The following is a 21,718-nucleotide window of genomic DNA, read 5'->3' on the forward strand; positions in this document are numbered from 1 at the left end:
AGATATTAAAAGCTTCCAGACAGGGGAAAAAATCAAATTACACAAAAGAATCAGAATAACATTGATCTTCTCAACAACACTGGAGGCTGGAAGACAAGGGAGCAGCCAACGCTTCCCAAATTTTGTGGGAAAATTATTTCCAACCTAAAATTTTATGCCCAGCAAAACATCTAGTCAAGGGTGACAGAGGAATAAAGACAACATGAGACATGAAGGGTCTCAACCATGCTCTCTTTCTCAGGAAGTTACTGGAAGATGTTTTTCCCCAAAATAAGGAATTAACCCAGAAAGACTACCTGGGATTCAGGAAGCAGTGGACTCAACATGAGAGAGGGGAGGAAATGTCAAAATAGTGGTAAAAGGGGCTTCCAGAATAACAGCCCTAGATAATCATTGAGTCAGAATGGGGTTGGAGGTCAAAAGACTCCATAGGAAAAGAAGGGAAAGGGAAGGGGAAGGGGAGGGAGAAGGGGAAGGGGAAGGAGAAAGGGAGGGGAGGGGAGAGAAGAGGAGGGGAGGAGAAGGGAGGGGAAGGGAGAGGAAGGAAGGGGAATGGAGGGGAGGAGAAGGGGGGAAGGGAGGGGAAGGAAGAGGAAGGGAGGGGAAGGGAGAGGAAGGAAGGGAAATGGAGGGAGGAGAAGGGGGGAAGGGAGAGGAAGGAAGGGGAAGGGAAGGGAAAAGGAAAAGGAAAAGAAGGGAAGGGAAAAGGAAAAGAAGGGAAGGGAAGGGGAAGGGAAGTGGGAGAGGAAGGGAAGGGAAGCAGGAGGGGAAGGGACAGGGAAAGGAAAGGAAAAAGGAGGGAGAGTTATTATGATTAGCCAGTTGTCTTTGAAGACATCAAGAGAACATTTACATGTTTGCCAATAACTTCCAAAAAGGATGAACAGTTTCCTTTTGAAATGAGAAAGTTTAATGATAGTTGGCTAATCTGGAAGTTTTCATGTTAATTAATAGTTAACTATTTTTAACCAGCAAGTTGACCAAAAGCTGTGCACATAAAATAGTTCTTTGATCTCAGAGCAGGAAGAAGTAATAGAGCATTTAGCAGCCTGATGCTAACCAGGTTATAAGTAAATACTCTCTGAGTGGGCATTGGACATATAAAATTTAAAAAGAAAAAGAAAAAGAAAATAAAAAAATAAATAAATACTCAAATATTTAGGTCACTTTGGGAGAAATAAAGATCCTGATAATGACCAGGAGACCTTGACAAGCAAATTAATGAGTCTCACACCCATGACCAGGCTGGTTCCAGCAGCCACCCATCCTTGAGACCTGTGGTCAGGTCCAGGTGTGGTCACTTATACACTGACCAGCAAACATTCACTCAAACATTCCACCCATACCTCCATGTGAGTTGTATACGTCTTGCCCCATTGATACTGGACTTGGCCATGGGACTGGCTGTGGCCAATGAAGGGTATGTTGGGGTATATGATCCAAACAAAGGTTTAAAATATGCTTGTACAATTGGCTTCCCATCTTGCATTTCTGTCATTACCATGAAAATAGCTCCACCAATCTTGTTTAAAAGAGCCTGCCACCTCGTCCCCTCTCTTTCTCACTCTCTCTCTTGCCATGTGACAAGTCTGCTCCCCTCCATCTTTCACCATGAGTAAAAGCTTCCTGAAGCCTCACCAGAAGCCAAGCAGGTGCTGGCGCCATGCTTGCACAGCCTGCAAGAACTGTGAGCCAAATAAACCTCTTTATTTATAACTTACCCAGCCTCAGGTACGTATAGCAATGCCACATGGACTAACATGTATTGACATGCATTTAAACCAGGCTCTTTAGTAGGCTCTCCTTTCTACCTGAACAGACACAAGTGGGGCAGATTGAGCCCAGCCTATATCCTGGAACCAAGCCTTTCTACACTAGCTAAACCCAAGAAAACCCACAGACATGTGAGCAAAAAAAGAACTTCGTGAATGCTACTGAGTTGTTTGATGGTTCATAACATAACATTATTGTGGGTCTCACTGACCAATGAATGCACCAGGTTTTAAGATAATCCTGTGGGTCACAATTATTTGGTAGGAGATTCTTGTCCTAGTGAATAAATGACTGAGGTTTTAAGAGACAAAGGACGCCTTACGGAGAAAGACAAGGAAGTATGAGAAACTTCTCTGCATGTTCAGTATCAAGTTTGCAACATCAGCTGGGAGCAGTGGCTCACACCTGTAATCCCTGCACTTTGGGAGGCCAAGGTGGTGATCACCTGAGGTCAGGAGTTCAAGACCAGCTTAGCCATCATGGCAAAACCCATATTTTGTATTCTGTACTAAAAATACAAAACAGCTGAGTGTGGTGGTGCATGCCTGCAGTCCCAGCTACTCAGGAGGCTGAGGCAGGAGAATCACTTGAATGTGGGAAGGAGAGGTTGCAGTTTGCCAAGATCATGCCTGGGCAACAGAGCGAGACTCCACCTCAAAGAAAAAAAACGTTCACAACTTGGAGGCATTGCTGTTGATCTGCATTCGTACATTTTATCTTCATAAGTTGCTCGGGCATCTTTGATCCGTTTCTTCTCTTCCTGGCACAATCTGCTGTACAGACCTTTGTTAGAGTGCTAATTTACTGTCTTGCCAGTGGTTCTCCAGTGCTGGGCTAGGACTTGGAGGCGCAGAGGTACATAAGAAATTTTGCTACCCACCAAGGGCCCAGGGCTTGTGAGGCAGAGAGAGATGTGCACACGTCACTGTTATTCAGCTATAATATGATACAGAATGCTCAAGTGCAGTTCTGATCCAAACAAAGGTGTCAATGCACAAGCACATTTTAAACGTTTGTTTGGATCATCTAGAGAGTCTGGTTTAAATGCGTGTCAATACATGATAACACATGTTGCATTGCTATGAGTACCTGAGGCTGGGTAATTTGTAAAGAAAAGAGGTTTATTTGGCTCACAGTTCTTGCAGGCTGTACAAGCATGGCGCCAGCACCTGCTTGGCTTCTGGTGAGGCTTCAGGAAGCTTTTACTCATGGTGAAAGGCGGTGGGGGAGGAGGCATGTCACATGGCAAGAGAGAGAGAGTGAGAAAGAGAGGGGAGGAGGTGCCATACTCTTTTGAACAACCAGCTCCAGTGTGAACTAATGCAGTGAGAACTCATTACCTAGCAGAAGGCAACAAGCCACCCGCATAACCCAAATGCTTCCCACTGGGCCCCACCTCCAGCATTGAAGGTCACATTTCAACATGAGATTTGGAGGGAATACACATTCAAACTATCTCAGTCACAGGCCAGGTGCAGTGTCTCACTCTGGTAATCCCAGCACTTTGGGAGGCAGAGGCGGGCAGATCCACCTCAGGTCAGGAGTTTGAGACCAGCCTGACCAATTTGGTAAAACCCCATCTCTACTAAAAATACAAAAATTAGCAGGGTGTGGTGGTGGGTGCCTGTAATCCCAGCTACTCAGAAGGCTAAGGCAGGAAAATCGCTTGAACCTGGGAGGTGGAGGTTGCAGTGAGCCGAGATCTTGCCACTGCTCTCCAGTCTGGGCAACAAGAAACAAAAGTGAGACTCCATCTCAAAAAAAAAACTGTATCAGTCACCATGTGATAGAATATCCTACACTTGTTTCAAGATAAAGACGCGTTCTATGTACTGACATGAAAAGCAAACCGTGATTTCATATGTACCGAATATGTGTATGTACATGTATATGTGTGTACATTTTTTTTCAAGAGCTGAAAAACCAAACCATTCATATTAAATACCCAAGGGTGGGTTTATAAGAGACTTTCACCTGTAATTTATGCACTTGGGTTTATCAAAATTTCTTTTTTTGGAGACTAAGTCTTGCTCTGTTGCCCAGGCTGGAGTGTAGTGGCACAATCTCAGTTTACTGCAATCTCCACCTCCCGCTTCAAGGCATTCTCCTGCCTCAGCCTCCCAAGTAGCTGGGATTACAGGTGTGTGCCACCGTGCCTGGCTAATTGTTGTATTTTTAGTAGAGACAGGGTTTCACCACATTGGCCAGGCTGGTCTCAAACTCCTGACCTCAGGTGATCTGCCCCCTTCAGCCACCCAAAGTGCTGGGATTACAGGTGTTAGCCCACCTGGGGTTATTAAAATTTCTATAACAAGTGTGTATAATCGTGACACTGTGATATAATAAAAACCATATCCATGTGGTCTCATGGTTCCTGGCAAACAGCTGCTGAAACCCTTGAAACCTCCGGAGTGATGAGAGTGCCTTACGTGTGCTAATGAGATGGCTGGTGGTTGGGGTTTCCTAGATCTCAGGAGTGGGTGCACTTGCCCAGGTGCAGTGGCTCACACCGGTAATCCCAGCACTTTGGGAGGCTGAGGCCGGAGGACTGCTTGAGTCCAGGGGTTTGAGATCAGCCTGGGCAACATAGCGAAACCCTGTTTCTCCAAAAAATACAAAAAAAATCACCTGGCATGGTAGCATGCGCCTGTAGTCCCAGCTACTGCTGGGTGGCTGAGGTGGGAGAATCACCTGACCCTGGGAAGCCGAGGCTGCAGTGTGCTGTGATGGTGCCACTGCACTGCAGCCTTCAGCCTGGGAGACAGAGTGAGGCCCTGTCTCAAAAAAAAAAAAAAAAAAGGATAGGGTGCACAGGCAGAATTAGAGGGTTGGGACTCTCAGGCCCACTCACAACCTTCAGGGAGAAGAGAGGGGCTAAAGGTTGAGTTGACATCAGTGGCCGGTGATGTAATCAATCATTTCTGTATAACGAAGTCTCCATAAAACCCAAAGGGTGGGAATCAGGGGCCTTCTGGGTAGATGACCATATGAAGGTGCCAGAGAAGTCATGGGAGCTCCATGCCCCTTCCACAACCCCACCTTATCCATACATCCCCCATCTGACTGTTCCTCTGCTTCCTCCATCACAAACCAGCAAACATAAGTAAACGGTTTCCGAGTTCTCTGAGCCACCCCAGCAAATGTACTGAACCAAGGGGCGGGGCGTGGAAACCCCAATTTATAGCCAGTTGGTCAGAAGCACAGGTCACAACCTGGGATTTGCAACTGGCGTTGAAAGTGGGGGTCGGTCCTGTGGGACTAAGCTCTTAGTCTACCTGGAGGTAGCATCCGATCCTGAGGGTTAGATGCTGCAGGACTAACGCGCAGGATCGGAGCTACCTCCAGGTAGAATGTCAGAATTCAACTGAATTAGAAGATACCCAGCCGGTACCCACTAGAGACTGGCTTGGTGTATGGGAGGGAATCCCCAAGCATCTGGCGTCAGAAGTGTTGTGTTGAATAGAGTGTGAGATTACGAAAAACACCGATTTTTCCTATCCTTCATAATAACATTTAGAATTGGCCGGGCGCGGTGGCTCGTGCCTATAATCCCAGCACTTTGGGAGGCTGAGGGGGGTGGATCACCTGAGATCAGGAGTCTGAGACCAACCTGACCAACATGGAGAAAACCCATCTCTACTAAAAATACAAAAAAGTAACCGGGCATGGTGGTGCATGCCTGTAATCCCAGCTACTCAGGAGGCTGAGGTGGAAGCATTGCTTGAATCTGGGAGGTGGAGGCTGCAGTGAGCCGAGATCGTGCCATTCCACTCCAGCCTGGGCAACAAGAGTGAAACTCTGTCTCAAAAAATCAAAATAATAATAACATTTAGAATCAAGATTCACTTCTTATTCATTCAACAAGCATTTTGGAGCACCTTCTCGTGCCAGGCATTGCTCCAAGCACTGGGAATACGGTGAATCCTGAGCACAGGACAAAGTCCCTGCCCTAGTGGAGCTGACAGTCTATTAGGAGAAATGATCACTGGTCAAGTAGCCACTGGATAAATAATGTGATTTCACAGAGGAATAAGTGATGTGAAGGCAATTGAACAAGTGAAGGGAGGCCAGGTGCTGTGGATCACGCCTGTAATCCCAGCACTTTGGGATGCCGAGACGGGTGGATCATCTGAGGCCAGGAGTTCAAGACCAGCCAGGCCAACATGGTGAAACTGTGTCTATTAAAATACAAAAATTAGCCATGTGTGGTGGCAGGTGCCTGTAATCCCAGCTACTAGGGAGGCTGGGGCAGGAGAACTGCTTAACCCGGGAGGTGGAGGTTGCAATGAGCCGAGATCGCACCACTGCACTCCAGCCTGGGTGACAGAGCAAGGCTCTGTCTCAAAATAGGAAAGAAAACAAGCAAAGGGGGTGGAGAGGGGCTTGGCTGGAGGAGTGGGAGCACCGGAGAGGATCTTCCAGGAAGGCCTCCCTGAAGAGGCCACATTTCAACCAAACCCTGAACAATGAGAAGGGACCAGCCATGCAGAGAACTGACAGAACTGTGTTCAGGAGCTGGGAACAGATGGTGCAAAGGCCCTGAGGCACACACCAGCGTGGCTGATTCAAGGAGCAGCACAGATTTTAGAGAGCTGAGGTATGGGAGTCAGGGGCAAACACGGCAGGAGATGAGATCCTAGGTACAAGGCCAGGTCACACAAGATCTTGTAAGCCACAGTGAGGACACCAAGTGGGATGGAAGGCATGGGAGTGTTTTAAACAAGGGAGTTACATGATATGACATATGATTTAAAAAGATCATTTTGGGCTGGGCATGGTGGCCCACAACTGTAATCTCAGCACTTTAGGGGGCCAAGGGTGGAGGATCACTTGAGGTCAGGAGTTTGAGACCAGCCTGGCCAACATGATGAAACCACATGTCTACTAATAATACGAAAAAAAAAAATTAGCCAGGTATGACGGTGCATGCCTGTAATCCCAGCTACTCAGGAGGCTGAGGCAGGAGAATCACTTGAACCCGGGAAGTGGAGGTTGCAGTGAGCCAAGATCACGCCACTGCACTCCAGCCTGGGCAACAGAATGAAACTATCTCAAAAGAAAGAGAGGAAGGAAGGGAGGGAGGGAGGAAGGGAGGGAGGGAGGGAGGAAGGGAGGGAGGGAGGGAGGGAAAGAGAGAGAGAGAGAGAGAAAGAAGGAAGAAAAGAAGAAAGAAAGAGAGAGAGAAAGAAGGAAGGAAGGAAGGAAGGAAGGAAGGAAGGAAGGAAGGAAGGAAGGAAGGAAGGAAGGAAAAAGGGAGGGAGGGAAGGAAGGCAGGCAGGCAGGAAGGAAAGAAATGATCATTTGGGCATCAGGCATGGGGCGTGGTAGCTCACACCTTTAGTCCCAGCTATTCAGGAGGCTGAGGCAGAAGTATTGCTTGAGCCTAAGAGTTAGAGGCTGCAGTGAGCTACAGATTGGGCAACAGAGCAAGACCCCATCTCAAAATAAGAAATAAAGATCATTCGGGATACCAAGTAAATCATGGGGCAAGAATGAAAGGAGGCAACCACTTATAAGATTGTGGCAGGAATCCAGGTAAGAAATGGCTGTAGCTTAGGCTAGCATAAAACATAAAAGACATTTCCCACGTAAATCACAAAACTAGAATAGTCAGGGAAACAAAGAAAAATGTGTGATGCTATGTTAAGAAGCTGATGACGGAAAAATATTTTGCCAGGAGGCAAAAGGCAGGTAAGCAGGGACAAGAGGGCATTGGAGAAAATGGTAATGAGGAAGTGGCATTTGAGAAGGGTCTTGAAATCTTGAAACGGTGCCTGCGGTTTGCCAAGTGGGAGGAGCTGGAGGCAGGAAGGGAAGCACTCACTGGACCTCAGCTGATAAACGGGGATTGGTATCCCCCAGGCCTCAGAAGCCCTCAGGTTTCTAGCAGGAGAACCAGGCATTTAAGAGCCAGCCTGTTCAGGTTCAAACTCCAGTTCCCCCACTTCCCAGCTGTATGATTGCCCCGTGCCTCAGTTTCCTCACCTGTAAAATGGGGATTACGGGAGCCAATGTGTGCAAAGTTCTCAGATGCACGTGCCACACAGTCAGTACTATCTGAAGGCCAGTCAGTGACAGTGTCGTGATTATTATATGTGGCGGACCAGAAAGACACCAGGAGGGAGGTCCCAGAGGGAGCTGGTGCAGGAGCCATAACAGGGGGAAAGAGTATCCCTTGGGTGAGAACACAGCTGGGTGCAGACACCCAACCCCACACTCCCAGTGTGGCTGGGAACAAGTCCGTCATCTCGCTGCCCTCGGGCTCCTCTGTGAAATAGAGAAGATGAGCGTGGCAGGGAGAAAATGGAAGGGTCTGAGGGTGCCACATTACTGCAGGTGTCTACTGGAAGGGCTGGACCTGGATATATGGGGAGAGGCCACACGGGCTGCCTTGGACCAAACCCTGCCGACCCCAAGTGAGAGCTACAGTGTTTGAGAGACAGCGAGTACATGAAAATCGCTCAGCCCCTCAGTGACAAACCCAGGCCATTCAGCCTCCTTGTAAATATTTTTATATACACAGCCAGAAGGTTCTCAGTGTGGCTGCCAAACCCTAAAAGTAAAACCACAAGGCCAGTAAAACGCAAAGATACAACCTCTCTGGGGCTCTTGTAAAAGAAGCAAGATAAAGACCTGACACTTTCTGGGAGGGTCACAGGCCACCCACCTGCCACCGTACACAGACACGCACACACACATGTGCTCACGTCCACACATGCACTCATACCAGCACACAACCCGTGTGTGCGCACCCTAGGCACGCATGGGCATACAAGGCACCTGCACTCTGTGTACGCATGTGTACACCTCATGCCAGTGTTCACACACGCTCACCCTGCTCATCCACAGGCACACACGCACACTCACAGGAGCAGCCGCTCGTGCACACGCACCCTCACCCTCACCCGTGACACATGCACACACACATGTACACACACACAGGCCCTGCTTCCTGGAAGCCAGCTTTGGAGCAAAGTTGACCCAGAGCTCCAAGGCCTTGGGAATTATGGGATGTACATCCCAGAGGGCTACTAACAATGGAGAGGTGTCAAGCTTGGGCCTGGATTTCACCCGGCTCTGCCCCTCATGAGATGTGAGACTTCAGTGACTTAATCTCCCCAAGCCTTGGTTTCCTCAACTGTAAGGTGGGAGTGAGATGGACAGCCCCTTCCTCACGGGGTTGTGGGGAGGTTTCTCAGTTGATGCTTGTAATGTGCTTGCCACTGTATCCAGCACATAGTAACTGCTCAACAAATATGAGCCATGCCGTGGCCGCATCATCATGTTTCCCAGTGATTTCAACTTGGAAGCTGTGGCTCGAGCCGCCCAACCAAATGCTTTGGAGACAGCCACATGTAGTCATTCAACAGGACACAGCTGTGGTGACATCAAGGAAATGGAGGAGGCAGTCCTGACTACCAAGACCATGCTGGGTGGGGTGAGGGAGTCCTCGTCACTTTCTGGGAACTAAGGGCCCTGTGGGTTCCCTGTCTCTTGCCCCTCAACCTCACCAGCTGCCATTTGACTGGAGCACTCCAGGAAGATGGTGTCTGCAAAACAGCCTCCATGACACATGGTGCCCTTCTGCCTCAGTTTCCCCTCCCCTGACTTCTAAGCCCAGAGCCCTCTCCTAATCTCCAGGCTACCTGAGGAGACATGCATCCATGTTTCTCTCTTGGTAGCCTTTCTCTTGCGTGGCAGGGGGTAGGCAGCCATGCTCCCCTATGTCCCTGTGGCAGGTTCTCCTCCAGTGTCCATTCTCTTGTTCTTCCATAATAACAAAACCCCTCACTTCCAGGTAGGCACAGCATTTCCCAGGATAAAGACCACACTTCCCAGCCACCCTTCAAGCTGGGTGTGACCATGTAACTAGTTCTGGTCAAGGAGATATATGCAGGTGTTGTGGGGTGACTTCTGGGAACCTTAGAGTTTGCCCTTCCTGCATCCTGCTGCCTGGAATGCAGATGCAATAGCTGGTGCTCTGGCAGCCATCTTAGACCATGAAGAGAAAGGCTGTGGGACAACAGAGAGGGCGGCAGGGGCCAAGATCCTGAGGACTTCATGGAGCAGAGCCACCTTGGATTGCCTACTTTCAAACTTTTATAAAGGAGATAAATTTCTCCATTGAAATCAGTTATTTGAGGTCGCTATTACTTGCCGCTAGACCTAATCCTGACTGCTATCCCTCCACTGAAGCTGTGGCCTGCTCTTGATCATCCAGTCACTGCCTTACACAGCTCTGAACATCTCTGTGGGCTCAGAACCTCTGCTGTCGGGCACTGAACACCAGTGAGCCCTCTCTGCATGGCATCATCCAGTCTGACTGGCTCTCCCCGCACCTGTGCCATGACAGAGGCCAGGTACCTGGCTTCCCTCCCCCAAGGTCAAATCCTACAGCTGGAGGCAAACTCCAACACCGATCTTGCCTGAACCAAATGTCCACACTCCCATCAACCCTCCCACAGTCAGTCCCAGAGTGCACTGGAAGGAATGGAATGGTGGTGACGCTGAAGACTACTCCAGCAGACAGGGAGGACAGACAGTCCCCCTCCACCAGCCTCTCCCACTCTATGAGAGCCCAAGACACTCAGGGTTTTGCCACAGGGTATCTGGCTTCCAGGGACCTGTTGGCCAGAGGTGCTGAAGGAGGCGCTATCACAGGGCTTTGGGGAGCACCAAGGCAGGAAAGATGTCCCCAGAGAGGGCAGAGCTGCCACAGCTGAGCTGGGGCCACACTCACCTTTCTCCGACGCCGGGGCCAGGTCAATGAAGCTGCGACATTTTTCACCTTTGAAAAGAAGAGAAAGGTTTTCAGAATGCGAGAGGATACATGGGCTCCCGAGGTTTGCCTGCCCCTGTCCCATGAGTCCTGGAGCAAGCCAGTGTCTCTGACCCAAGCCCAGTGGCCTCTTTCTCCAGCCCTGATTCCTAGAAGCCCAACATCCCAGAAATCTGGATGGCAAAACCACCAACTCTCCCACCGCCTGACCCCATCCATCCAGGCCTATTTCTTCCACCTCCACAATAGCAACTGGGTCCCTTTCCACAGCCTCCCCCTGGAATCCACACTCCTCCTCACCAGCCCCCCAAGGCCTCCACTCTGGCCCCTCTCCAATTCATTCTCCATGCTATGGCTGGAGGGATCTTTGCAAAACACAGCTCTGATCACGCTCAACACACACACACACACACACACACACACACACACATACACAAAACTTACTCCTGTTTGAAACTCTTTGACAACTTCCCAAAGGAGAAAGTTCAAATTCCCCTGTGTGGACCCAGAACGGGCCATGATGGGCCTGTCCACCCGCTCCCCTCTCCCTCTGCCCCTGTTCCTTCTACACCCCTGTGCAGCCTCCTGCTATGGCTTTGCACATGCTGTTCCCCGCCTGGAACATACTCCTGTTGTTGTAACTCCCGCCATGGCTTTGCACATGCTGTTCCCTGCCTGGAACATACTCCTGCAGTTGTAACTCTCACAGCACCTGGGTTTTCTATGGGGCCCTCGGTCACCCTCTGAGCCTGCCTTTGAGTGTGTGAGTCTCGGGTGCAAGTTATTGGCACTGAGATGGCAACTCACTGAAAGAGAATGTGCTGACCACCAAGAACTGGCAGGGAGGATTTTAAGTAAAGAAAGTGTTGTGCTAGAGTGGATGGATTTTGAACAAATTGCTTTAAACTTTCTTGAATGTTACATTGTTTCCTCAAAGGCTAGAGGGAAATTAAATGTCCAGATCAGCATCCACAGCCACAGTGAGGCATCGGATGCCTTGGGCCATTTTGCCTTGATGAGCCCCTTCCTAAATAAAAATTGATTGATTGATTAAAAATTGTGGTATTTATTGCAGCACTCTCCACAAGAGCCAAGATTTGGAAGCATCCTAGCCATCAACAACAGATGAATGGATAAAGAAAATGTGGGACATATACACAATGAAGTACCATTCAGCCATGAAAAAGAATGGGATGCTGTCATTTGCAACAGCGTGGATGGAGCTGGAAGTCATTATGGTAAGTGAAAGAAGCCAGACACAGAAAGACAAACTTTGCATGTTCTCACTTATTGGTGGGATCTAAAAAACAAATCAATTGAATTCACAGATGTAGAGAGTAAAAGGATGGTTACCAGAGGCTGGGAAGGGTAGTAGGGGATTGAGGGGGCAGTGGGGATGCTTAATAGGTACAAAAAAACCAGAAAGAATGAATAAGACTTACTATTCACTAGCGCCACAGGGTACTGTAGTCAATAATAACTGTACATTTTTAAATAGCTAAGAGTGTAACTGGATTGTTTGCCTGTGTCAAAAGATCTCATGTACCCCATAAATATATACACCTACTATGTATCCACAAAAATTAAATATTGTATTGTATTGTATCATATTGTATTGTACTGTATTTGAGACAAAGTCTCACTCTGTCACCCAGGTTAGAGTGCAATCTTGGCTCACTGCAACTTCCACCTCCTGAGTTCAAGCAATTCTCCTGCCCCAGCCTCCTGAGTAGGTGGGATTACAGGCGTGCACCACCATGCCCAGCTAATTTTTGTATTTTTAGTAGAGATGGGGTTTCTCAATGTTGGCCAGGCTGGTCTCCATCTCTTGACGTTATGACCCGCCCGCCTTGGCCTCCCAAAGTGCTGGGATTACAGGCGTGAGCCACTGCATCCTGCCAAAAGTTTTAAATTTAAATAAAATTTAATTTAATTTAAAAATTATGTTTTGGGCAGGGCGCGGTGGCTCACACCTCTAGTCCCAGCACTTTGGGAGGCCAAGGTGGGCGGGTCATAATGTCAAGAGATCGAGACCAGCCTGGCCAACGTGGTGAAACCTCGTCTCTACTAAAAATACAAAAATTAGCCGGGCATGGTGGTGCACGCCTGTAATCCCAGCTACTCAGGAGGCTAGGGCAGGAGTATCACTTGAACCCAGGGGGCGGAGGATGCAGTGAGCCGAGATCACACGACTGCACTGCCGCCTGGGCAACAGAGGGAGCCTCTGTCTCAAAAAACAAAACAAAAAAGAATCAGAAGATCTGGCTGTGCTGAGCCCACAACCCCACACAGCAACGATCACATGGAGCCGGGCAGCTGTGCCTCCTTCAGATAAGGCAGCTGCAAGCTCTTGGGTTTGCCACAGTCCCCACATCCACCACTGCTCTGCCCTAGCCTTGCCTGAACCACCTGGATGGCCCTTGCGATGCTAGATTGGATGAACTTTAGGATGAGTTTGCAACTCCTGGCTTCAGGATGTTACTGTTGGTCCCAACAAAGACAGACTGGGTCAAAACGGAACCAATGTGGGTTGAAGAATCAAAATGATCTAGAAGCTTTCAGCATTCTCAACTCATTTGTCTGCTCGGAGCTTCCTAAGTTCTCTGAGAAGGTCTCTTGAAGCCCCTTTGGACTCCTGAACCTCCTGCCAGCCCTGTATCATGCAAAGCCAGAGATGGAGGCAGTGGTGGGAGATGAGTCTGAGAAGGAAGGCAGGGGTCAGATCACAAAGGGTATTTAGTGTCGAGTCAAGGAGGTGCCTCCTCTCTTATTTATGTCACTCCTTCCGAAGAATCATGAGGCCACACATGGGTGAATCCTGCTCTGTGGTTCCAGCATTCTGGCTTCACCCACAGTGCTCTGTACTGAGATGGAGGACTCATGCCTTCCATTCATTACAGACAAAGATGATAAGGCCCAGGGCAGCTGAGGGACCAGCCTGGGACACAGCACATTAGAGATGCTGAGAGTATAACCCACTGAAAGAGATGTTTGCTGACAGCCAAGAACTAGAAGGGAGGATTAAAATAAAAAGTGTTGGCCAGCTGTGGTGGCTCAGGCCTATAATCCCAGCACTTTTGGAGGCCGAGAGGGCAGAATCACTTGAGCCCAAGAGTTTGAGACCAGCCTGGCCAACATGGAAAAATCCCATCTCTGATTTAAAAATACAAAAATTAGCCGGGCATGATGACACATGCCTGTAGTCTCAGCTATTGGGAGGCTGAGGCAGGAGAATCACTTGAACCTGGAAGGCAGAGGTGACAGTGAGTTGAGATCATGACACTGCACTCCAGCCTGGGTGACAGAGCGGGACTCCGTCTCAAACAAATAAAACAAAATAAAAAGTGTTGTTTTGAGTGGATGGATTTTGGATGAATTGTTCTAAACCTCGTGTAATGTCATATTGCTGGAATGGGGGAGACGTAATGGCCAAATTCAGACCAACACCCAACGCCGCATTAAAATATTGGTTGGCCTCGCAAACTTTTCCCAATTAGGAGCCCTTCTTAAATTTAAGAACACAATAAGAGGCCGGGCTTGGTGGCTCACACCTGTAATCCCAGCACTTTGGGAGGCTGAGGCAGGCAGATCACGAGGTCAGGAGTTTGAGACCAGCCTGACCAACATGGTGAAACCCCGTCTCTACTAAAAATGCAAAAATTAGCTGGGTGTCATGGCAGGCACCTGTAGTCTCAGCTACTCAGGAGGCTGAGGCAGGAGAATCACTTGAACCAGGGAAGCGGAGGTTGCAGTGAGCCAAAATCGTGCCATTGCACTCCAGCCTGGGTGACAGAGCAGAACTCCATCTCAAAAATAAAAATAATAAGAAAAAGAATTCTATTTTATAACCACACCACATTGGCATAAAGATGAGTATGTTAAATACTAAGCATTTTGTTCACCTAAAAGTATATATTCTCATCTGATTTTAAAATAAATTAATTTTCTTTCTTTTTTGTTTATTTATTTTTATTTTTAGAGATAAGTCTTGCTCTGTTGCCTGGGCTGGAGTGCGGTGGCTCAATCATAGCTCACTGCAGCCTCGAACTCCTGGGTTCAAGTGATCCTCCTGCCTCGATCTCCTGAGTAGCTGAGACAACAGGCACACACCACCACATCTGGCTAGTTTAAAAAATTTTTTTTTGTAGAGATGGGATCTCACTCTATTGCCCAGGCTGTTCTCAGATTCCTGAGCTCAAGCAATTCCCCCGCCTCAGCCTCCCAAAGTGCCGGGACGACAGGCACGATCCACCCTGCCTGGCCCTAAAACATTTTCATGGGCCCAAGATTTTTACTGAAGTATTCTGGGTCCTCTGCTCCATGCCTCCTGAGCCCGAGGAAGATGGCGTCCTCCTGTGGCAGGATCCCAGCTCTCACTGACAACTGGGCACTCAATAATATTTAGCATTTATGTGCTAGGGATTTTGACTTTAACAATTTTATTGAGATACAATTCACATGCTATGCAATTCATACGTTTAAAGTATGCAGTTTGGCTGGGCATTGAATTGTCTTGGAACCCTTGCCAAAAATTAATTGACTATAAGTGCAAGGGTTTATTTTATACTCTCAGTTCTATTCCGTTAATCTATATGTCTCTCCTTATGCCAGTACTACACCATCTTGATTACTATAGCTTTGAAGTAAGTTTTGAAATTGGGAAGCATGGGTTCTTAACTTTGGCCTTTTTTTTTAAAGATCATTTTGTCTATTCTGGGTCTCTTGCATTTTATATGAATTTTAGGATCACTGTGTGAATGCATTCAAAAAAGCAAGTTGGAATTTTGAAAGGGGAACAACTTGAATCTGTAAGGGGACCAATTTGGGAAGTATTTCTATCTTAAAATACTAAATCTTCAAATCCATGAACATGGGATGTCTTTCCGTTTACTTAGATGGATTCAAATTTCTTTCAACAATGTTTTGTAGTTTTCAGAATATAGGTTTCATGCTTATTTTGTTAAATTTATTCCTAAGATTTCATTATTTTTAATGCTATTATGAGTGGAATTGTCTTCTAAATTTCATTTTTAGATTGTTCATTGCCAGTACATGGAAATACAATTAAATACTGTATATTAATCTTGTAAACTGCAATCTTGGTAAGTTCATTTATTAATTCTAATAGTTTTAGTGGATTCATAGAACTTGCTATATACAGAATCATGTCATCTGCAAATAGAGATCATTTTACTTCTTTCTTTCCAATCTTGATCTCTTTTCTTTCTTTTTCTTACCTAACTGCTTTGGCTAAAACCTCTAATATAATATTAAATAGAAGTAGTAAGAGTAGACATCCTCATCTCGTCCCTGATCTTGGAGTGGATGCATTCATTTTTGTACCATAAAAATTGTGGTTAGCTGTGGGTTTTTTTATATGTGCCCGTTGTCAGGTTGAGGAAGTTTCCTTCCATTTCTAGTTTGTTGATTGGCTTTATCATGAAAGGGTATTTGCCTTCTCTTTGGTCCCACAACAAACTTCAACGAGAATCTTCATTTCCAAGACAAGCAAACTGAGGGTCTGAACATTCAGTGACTTGCCTAAGACCACACAGCAAGGGAGAAATGGAGCAAGACTCAACCCATGTCTGTAGACTCCAAACTCCACACCCCAAAATCTTCCCAGCTCTCTGTTCCCATTGCTATGTCAGGATTTCCTACTAGAACTGGATGTTCCCACCATGGACAGCTGGGATGGGGGGCGAGGTCCTGAAAGAAATCCCCTGAGAATATACCTCCGTGGCGACAGAGAAAAGCCACGAGGGGCTAAAATAAATGGCTCTCGCCCTTCTATTTCTGCTACATGGACAAGGCTAAACAGAAGACATTAGAGCAGCGATTATCAAACTTAGCCCACGCTGCCCAGGCAGGTCAAAGCTGAGGTTTAAGGAAAAGTCATAGAAATGACATGAGGAAGACAGGATACTTCCATGGCCAGAAGTCTAACAGCTGAAATTCACACGCAGAAGACATGTGTTTCCTCCAAATCCCTAGTCTCTGCGATAGAGACTAAGGATTAATGAGCAAGATATTAAATGGCACCATATTGGCTTGCTGCTTTTAGAAGGGACCCAGAAAATCTCAAAATCAATGGCAAGTAAGTTTATATGTTTAGTTAAGGGATTTATTTTGGGCATAAAACCTAAGACAGGTGCACTTATCTCTCAATGGCATGCACTTCAGACTGAGGCTTGACAGTTAGATGGTAGAGCTGTGGCATGTTACCGCCACCTGATGGCAGCATACCTTTCGTGAACCATGGAACTTGAAAGCTAGGAAAAATCCTATTAGGTCAACCAAATTAAATGGTTCTCAACCCCTGAAATGTGAATCCCAGGCCCCACTCACAGAGATTCTGATTTAATTGGTCAGGGTGGGGCCCATATATCAGAGTTTTAAAAGGTCCCAGGTGATTTTAATATGCACTCAGGGTAAGACTCACACTCCAATCTGACTTATTAAAAATATCCTTTCAACATTAGAAAAACAACAGTGAGTCATTTTAGCGATGGCTCATACAATGGCACTCCTTTGGGGGATGGCATTAATGGGGCAGAATAGCTCAGTGGTCAGGAGTCTGAGCTCTGGAATCAGCAGAGCTGGGTGCAAATGCTGGCTCTGTCACCTCCTGACATGTGAGTCCCATCTTTCTGTGCCTTTATTTCCTTGTTGGTGAAATGGGCACAGCACCTGTAGGGGTCTTGTGAAGACTCAACATGGGCAAAGAGCTTAGATGCAGTGCCTGGAAAAGAGTGGGTGCCTAGGGCTGGGTGCAATGGCTCACATCTGTAATCCCAGTACTTTGGGAAGCCAAGATGGGCAGATCACCTGAGGTCAGGAGTTCAAGACCAGCCTGGCCAACATGGTGAAACCCCGTCTCTACTAAAAAGACAAAACTTAGCCAGGCATGGTGGCAACTATAATCCCAGCTACTCAGGAGGTTAAGGCAGGAGAATCACTGGAACCCTGGAGGCAGAGGTTGCAGTGAGCCAAGATTGTGCCACTGCACTCAGCCTGGGAGACAGAGGGAGACTCCGTCTCAAAAAAAAAAAGAATGAGTGCTTAAGAGATGGCTTTCGTCATCATCACTGTCACCTACATGGGGGTCAGAGGAAACATGAGACACGGTCCTCTGCAGCCTAACTGTGGGAGACGGGAGTGACACACACACAGGTACCATCAGAGACTAGCACATGGCTAAGGGTCATGCACTGGTTCAGAGCTCCCCTGGGAGCAGCCTGGCTCCATCACTTACTTCATGTGTAACATCAACATGAACCTCTGATGCCTCAGTTTCCCTACCTATAAAACACAAAGATCACCATTGCTGGTGTTCCTATAATACATAGTAAAGAGTAGTTGGTAGGGCTTGTTGCCAACCACCGGGAGGTACAGCTGGGACAACTCAGGAGGTGGGAGTCCAGGATGCCTGTGGCAGCTGCAGGATTCTCTGGACAACTTGGCGGGCCCCTGCTGGGTCATGGCCTTGTGACTTCCATTGTCTCCCCCATCAGTGTTGCCTGGGAACAGCCTCATTTTTGCCTCTTGAAGATGCCATTTCTCCTGTTATCCCCTCCCCATCTGATTCCCTTTGAGCTGCTAAGATAGCCAAGGTGAATGGAGCTGGCATCCCCTGCCCCAGGAAGGAGAAGCCTTAAATGCCCCTTGTATTCCCAGAAGAGAGTGATGTCTTCCTGCTTCAGGGAGGGGAAAGCAGAGGGACTTCATGCAGAAGGAAAGGGGGGCCAGCAGATTCCAAGGGGAGAAGATGTTTGGGGATCCACAGCACCCTAAAAGATGTTTTTCTTCAAGGAAAAATGTCACGGGAAAGCTAGACTTTGGGGTCAGAGGTTATTAGCGCAGCCAAAATTTTGCACCCAGTGAGGGTCCCATGGCGCCCATGGGGCCGGAAAACCACCAGCTGTGGGGAGGAGAAGAGTAGGGAAAGATCAGAGTGGTCTGTCAAATGATCTGAAAACCTCATACAACCCAGGGCTAACAGGAAATCTCAAAAACTGGAGATGAAATTTCTGGCTATCCCTGGGAGTAGAAGCTCGGAGTTCTATCCTAGTGGGTCTAGAGGAATACATGAATCGTGGATTCCTTGGCTAGAAGAAGTGAGAGTGCATGTTCATACCGACCACAGCCTAAAGAGAAGCCTCCTGTGTGATTCCCCTCACATTGCACACCATAGGGCACACAGACAGAACTTAAATCCTAGCCTCAACTCAAGGTCACCAACTCAAGCCATCTCGATGATCAGCAATGACTGAGGCATGCCTGTGGGGACTGGGTGACCGGGAGAGGGTGTGCCCTGTCTAGATGGGGATGAACTGACATGGTACCCATCTGGGCAGTAGAGTCCCTGCATGAAACAGATGGCACCTCCAAGGGGCTCACTGAGGACCGAGGAGTGAAAAAATTATTCATAGAGGTGTGGACAGGCTTGAGGGGCTGGTAATTATGGGAAACCCAGGTCTGATAGGGCAGAGGAGGGGAAGGAGCCTGGAAGAGGTGAAACCATAGAGGAGGAGCCGCTGCCAGGAGCTGAAGTTGAACTTAACAAGCCTCAGCATCAGAACTTAAGCATCTTTGGGCGGGGACTTCAGAATCGGTCTCTCTAACGAGTTCCCAGGGGATGCTGATGCTGCCGGTCTGGGAACCACACTTTGAGAGCCACTCCTTAGAGAAATGTAGTCACTGTCAAAACTTCAACAAGAAGAAGACAAGATGAGAGAGAAGGGAATGCCCTAATCTTTCTCTCCTTCTGCCCTCTTGATTCCCTGTAGATTCCTCCTGTTGGCCAAAACCAATGGGCACAGAGTCCAGGCAGTTCCTAGGGCACAGAGAAGGGCAGGGAATGGACGTGGATGGGTGGACGGAGAAGAGCTGGCATGCCGCCCTACCTAAGGTGGTCCTCACCCCATCACGCTCGTGCCTACACCTGTGTTGCTTTTCTTCCATCATGAAACCACCATCACGCTCTGAAATTGTCCTGGGTATGTATTTGTTGACTTGTTTAGTACCTGTGTCCTCTACAGGATGTGCAAGGAACTTTTCCTCTGCTTTGGGATCTATTTACGGTAGTTCTGCGAGCACTGTGGACTTAACCACAGTTTAGACCAGGTTGGAGGTTGCAGGCCCTAAATCTTTTTTTTTTTTTTTTTTTTTGAGATGAAGTCATGCTCTGTTGCCCAGGCTGGAGTGCAGCGGCACAATCTCAGCTCACTGCAACCTCTGCCTCTCAGGTTGAAGTGATCCTCCTGCCTCAGCCTCTTGAATAGCTAGGACTACAGGTACCTACCACCTCACCTGGCTAATTTTTGTATTTTTAGTAGAGACAGGGTTTTGACATATTGGCCAGGCTGGTCTCAAACTCCTGACCTTGTGATCTGCCTGCCTTGGCCTCCCAAAGTGCTAGAATTACAGGTGTGAGCCATCGTACCCAGCTGAGAATTTATATTCTATCTCTCTATCTTAGGAATCAAAATCACAGTGTCAAGCAGTGATATCTGAAGGTGTCTGAATTAATCTCCATCTCTTAAAGTACACTTTTCTTATGTTATCGATGTCAATGTTTTATATTCACACAGTTGTATTCTGTCAACATTTATTAAGCACCTACTATGTGCCAGTCCTGGTTTTAGGTGCTGGAGATACAGCAGCAAACCACACAGACAAAATCCCTGCCCTCACAGAGCTTCCGTTCTCATGTTAAAGTGTATATATCAGCAATTCTCTTGCCAAAAAAGTGACATTCCCTGGGTCTTCTAAATAATGGCCAGTCAGGCCAGGCGCAGTGGTTCATGCCTATAATCTCAGCACTTTGGGAGGCTGAGATGGACGGATCACCTGAGGTCAGGAGTTTGAGACCAGCCTGACCAACATGGTGAAACCCTGTCTCTACTAAAAATACAAAAATTAGCCAGGCACGATGGCACACAACTATAATACTGGCTACTCAGGAGGCTGAGGCAGGAGAATCGCTTGAACCCTGTAGGCAGAGGCTGCAGTGAACTGAGATCATGCCATCCCACTCTAGCCCGGGCGATAAGAGCAAAATTCCATCTCAAGAATAATAGTAATAATAATGCCCAGACAATATCTCTGCAACACAGAGGTGACATATTTTCAGCAACAACTAGAAGTTTCATGACCATGTATGTCTTGTTTGCTATTGCAACTGCAAAGCCTGCAGACATGATCGTGGAATGAGGCAATGAATAAATAATTTATGAAGAAAGACTTCATAAATCTGCTTTCTCAAGCATCCCACCAAAGTGGGGTGCTACCCTGCAGAATACAGAAGATGTGGCCACAGTGAGACAGAGATGGAATCTTGGGCACCATCTAAGACAGAAGAGACAGAAAGGGATGTCTGCACCAGCAGAGAAAGAGCTGGGGCTTCAACAGCAGCCATGGGGCAGCCACATGGAGCCTTACACCTGCCACGAGGCAGCGGACTTGAAGATCAGGAGGTCACCTCAGCATCACATCTGCACTTGGCCTTTTCCCACTGCTGGGTCTCTGTTCTTGCTTCTCTCTTAATCTCAACATCTTCTCTCTCTCCATTTTTCTAAGTCTCAACCATTCCCTGCCTTTGAGAACCAGCTTGAAATGTCCACCCTGCTCTCCCGCCACGAAGCCTGCCTGGTTCACCAACCACTTGCTCCATCCGGAAGAAACGTTTGCCCCACTGTAAATTTCCCAAGTGTTTGATTGCAATATCACTCATTATATTGTCACATGCTACCCTGAGCACCACTTGGCCCCTCTGCTAAGCCAACCTCGGGAAGCAGATCCCACCCCAGGCTCAAGTTAGAACCAGGATCCTACAACCCGAAGGAGAGTTGAAAACAAGCCCCATGCAAAGGACTTGGCATCCATCACAGCAATGGCATGAGGTCTGAATCCATTCCCATTTTACAGATGAGAAAACTAAGGCTCACAGAGGCGGAGTGACCTACCCAAGGCTATACAGCCACTATGGGGCAGAATCAGGATCTGGCCTCAGATCTTTGTCTTTCCAAGGCTGTTATGCTGGGGACTGACTTGGTCAGAAATGGAACAAGGACGTGACAAGTGCGGTGGCTCATGCCTGAAATCCCAGCACTTTGGGAGGTCAAGGTGGGCAGATCACTTAAGGTCAGGCTTTCGAGATCAACA

The 21,718-nt window shown here is 47.7% G+C and overlaps 1 protein-coding gene across 5 annotated transcripts in view; it reads right to left on the bottom strand.

Moving 5' to 3' along the window:
* Positions 1-21,718, bottom strand: part of GSG1L (GSG1 like) — a 279,871-nt gene that overhangs the window by 167,681 nt on the left and 90,472 nt on the right. For 4 of the 5 annotated variants that reach the window (XM_035267255.3, XM_035267254.3, XM_035267253.3 and 1 more), the window contains exon 2: positions 10,514-10,561. The exons of the other annotated variant lie outside the window; for it this stretch is intronic. In XM_035267255.3, the coding sequence (XP_035123146.1) occupies positions 10,514-10,561 (48 nt within the window). The remainder of the gene's footprint in view (positions 1-10,513; positions 10,562-21,718) is intronic. 5 annotated transcript variants of the gene reach the window in all.

The sequence above is a fragment of the Callithrix jacchus genome, chromosome 12 (assembly GCF_049354715.1).
Source record: "Callithrix jacchus isolate 240 chromosome 12, calJac240_pri, whole genome shotgun sequence".
In the NCBI taxonomy this organism is placed as follows: Eukaryota; Metazoa; Chordata; class Mammalia; order Primates; family Cebidae; genus Callithrix; species Callithrix jacchus.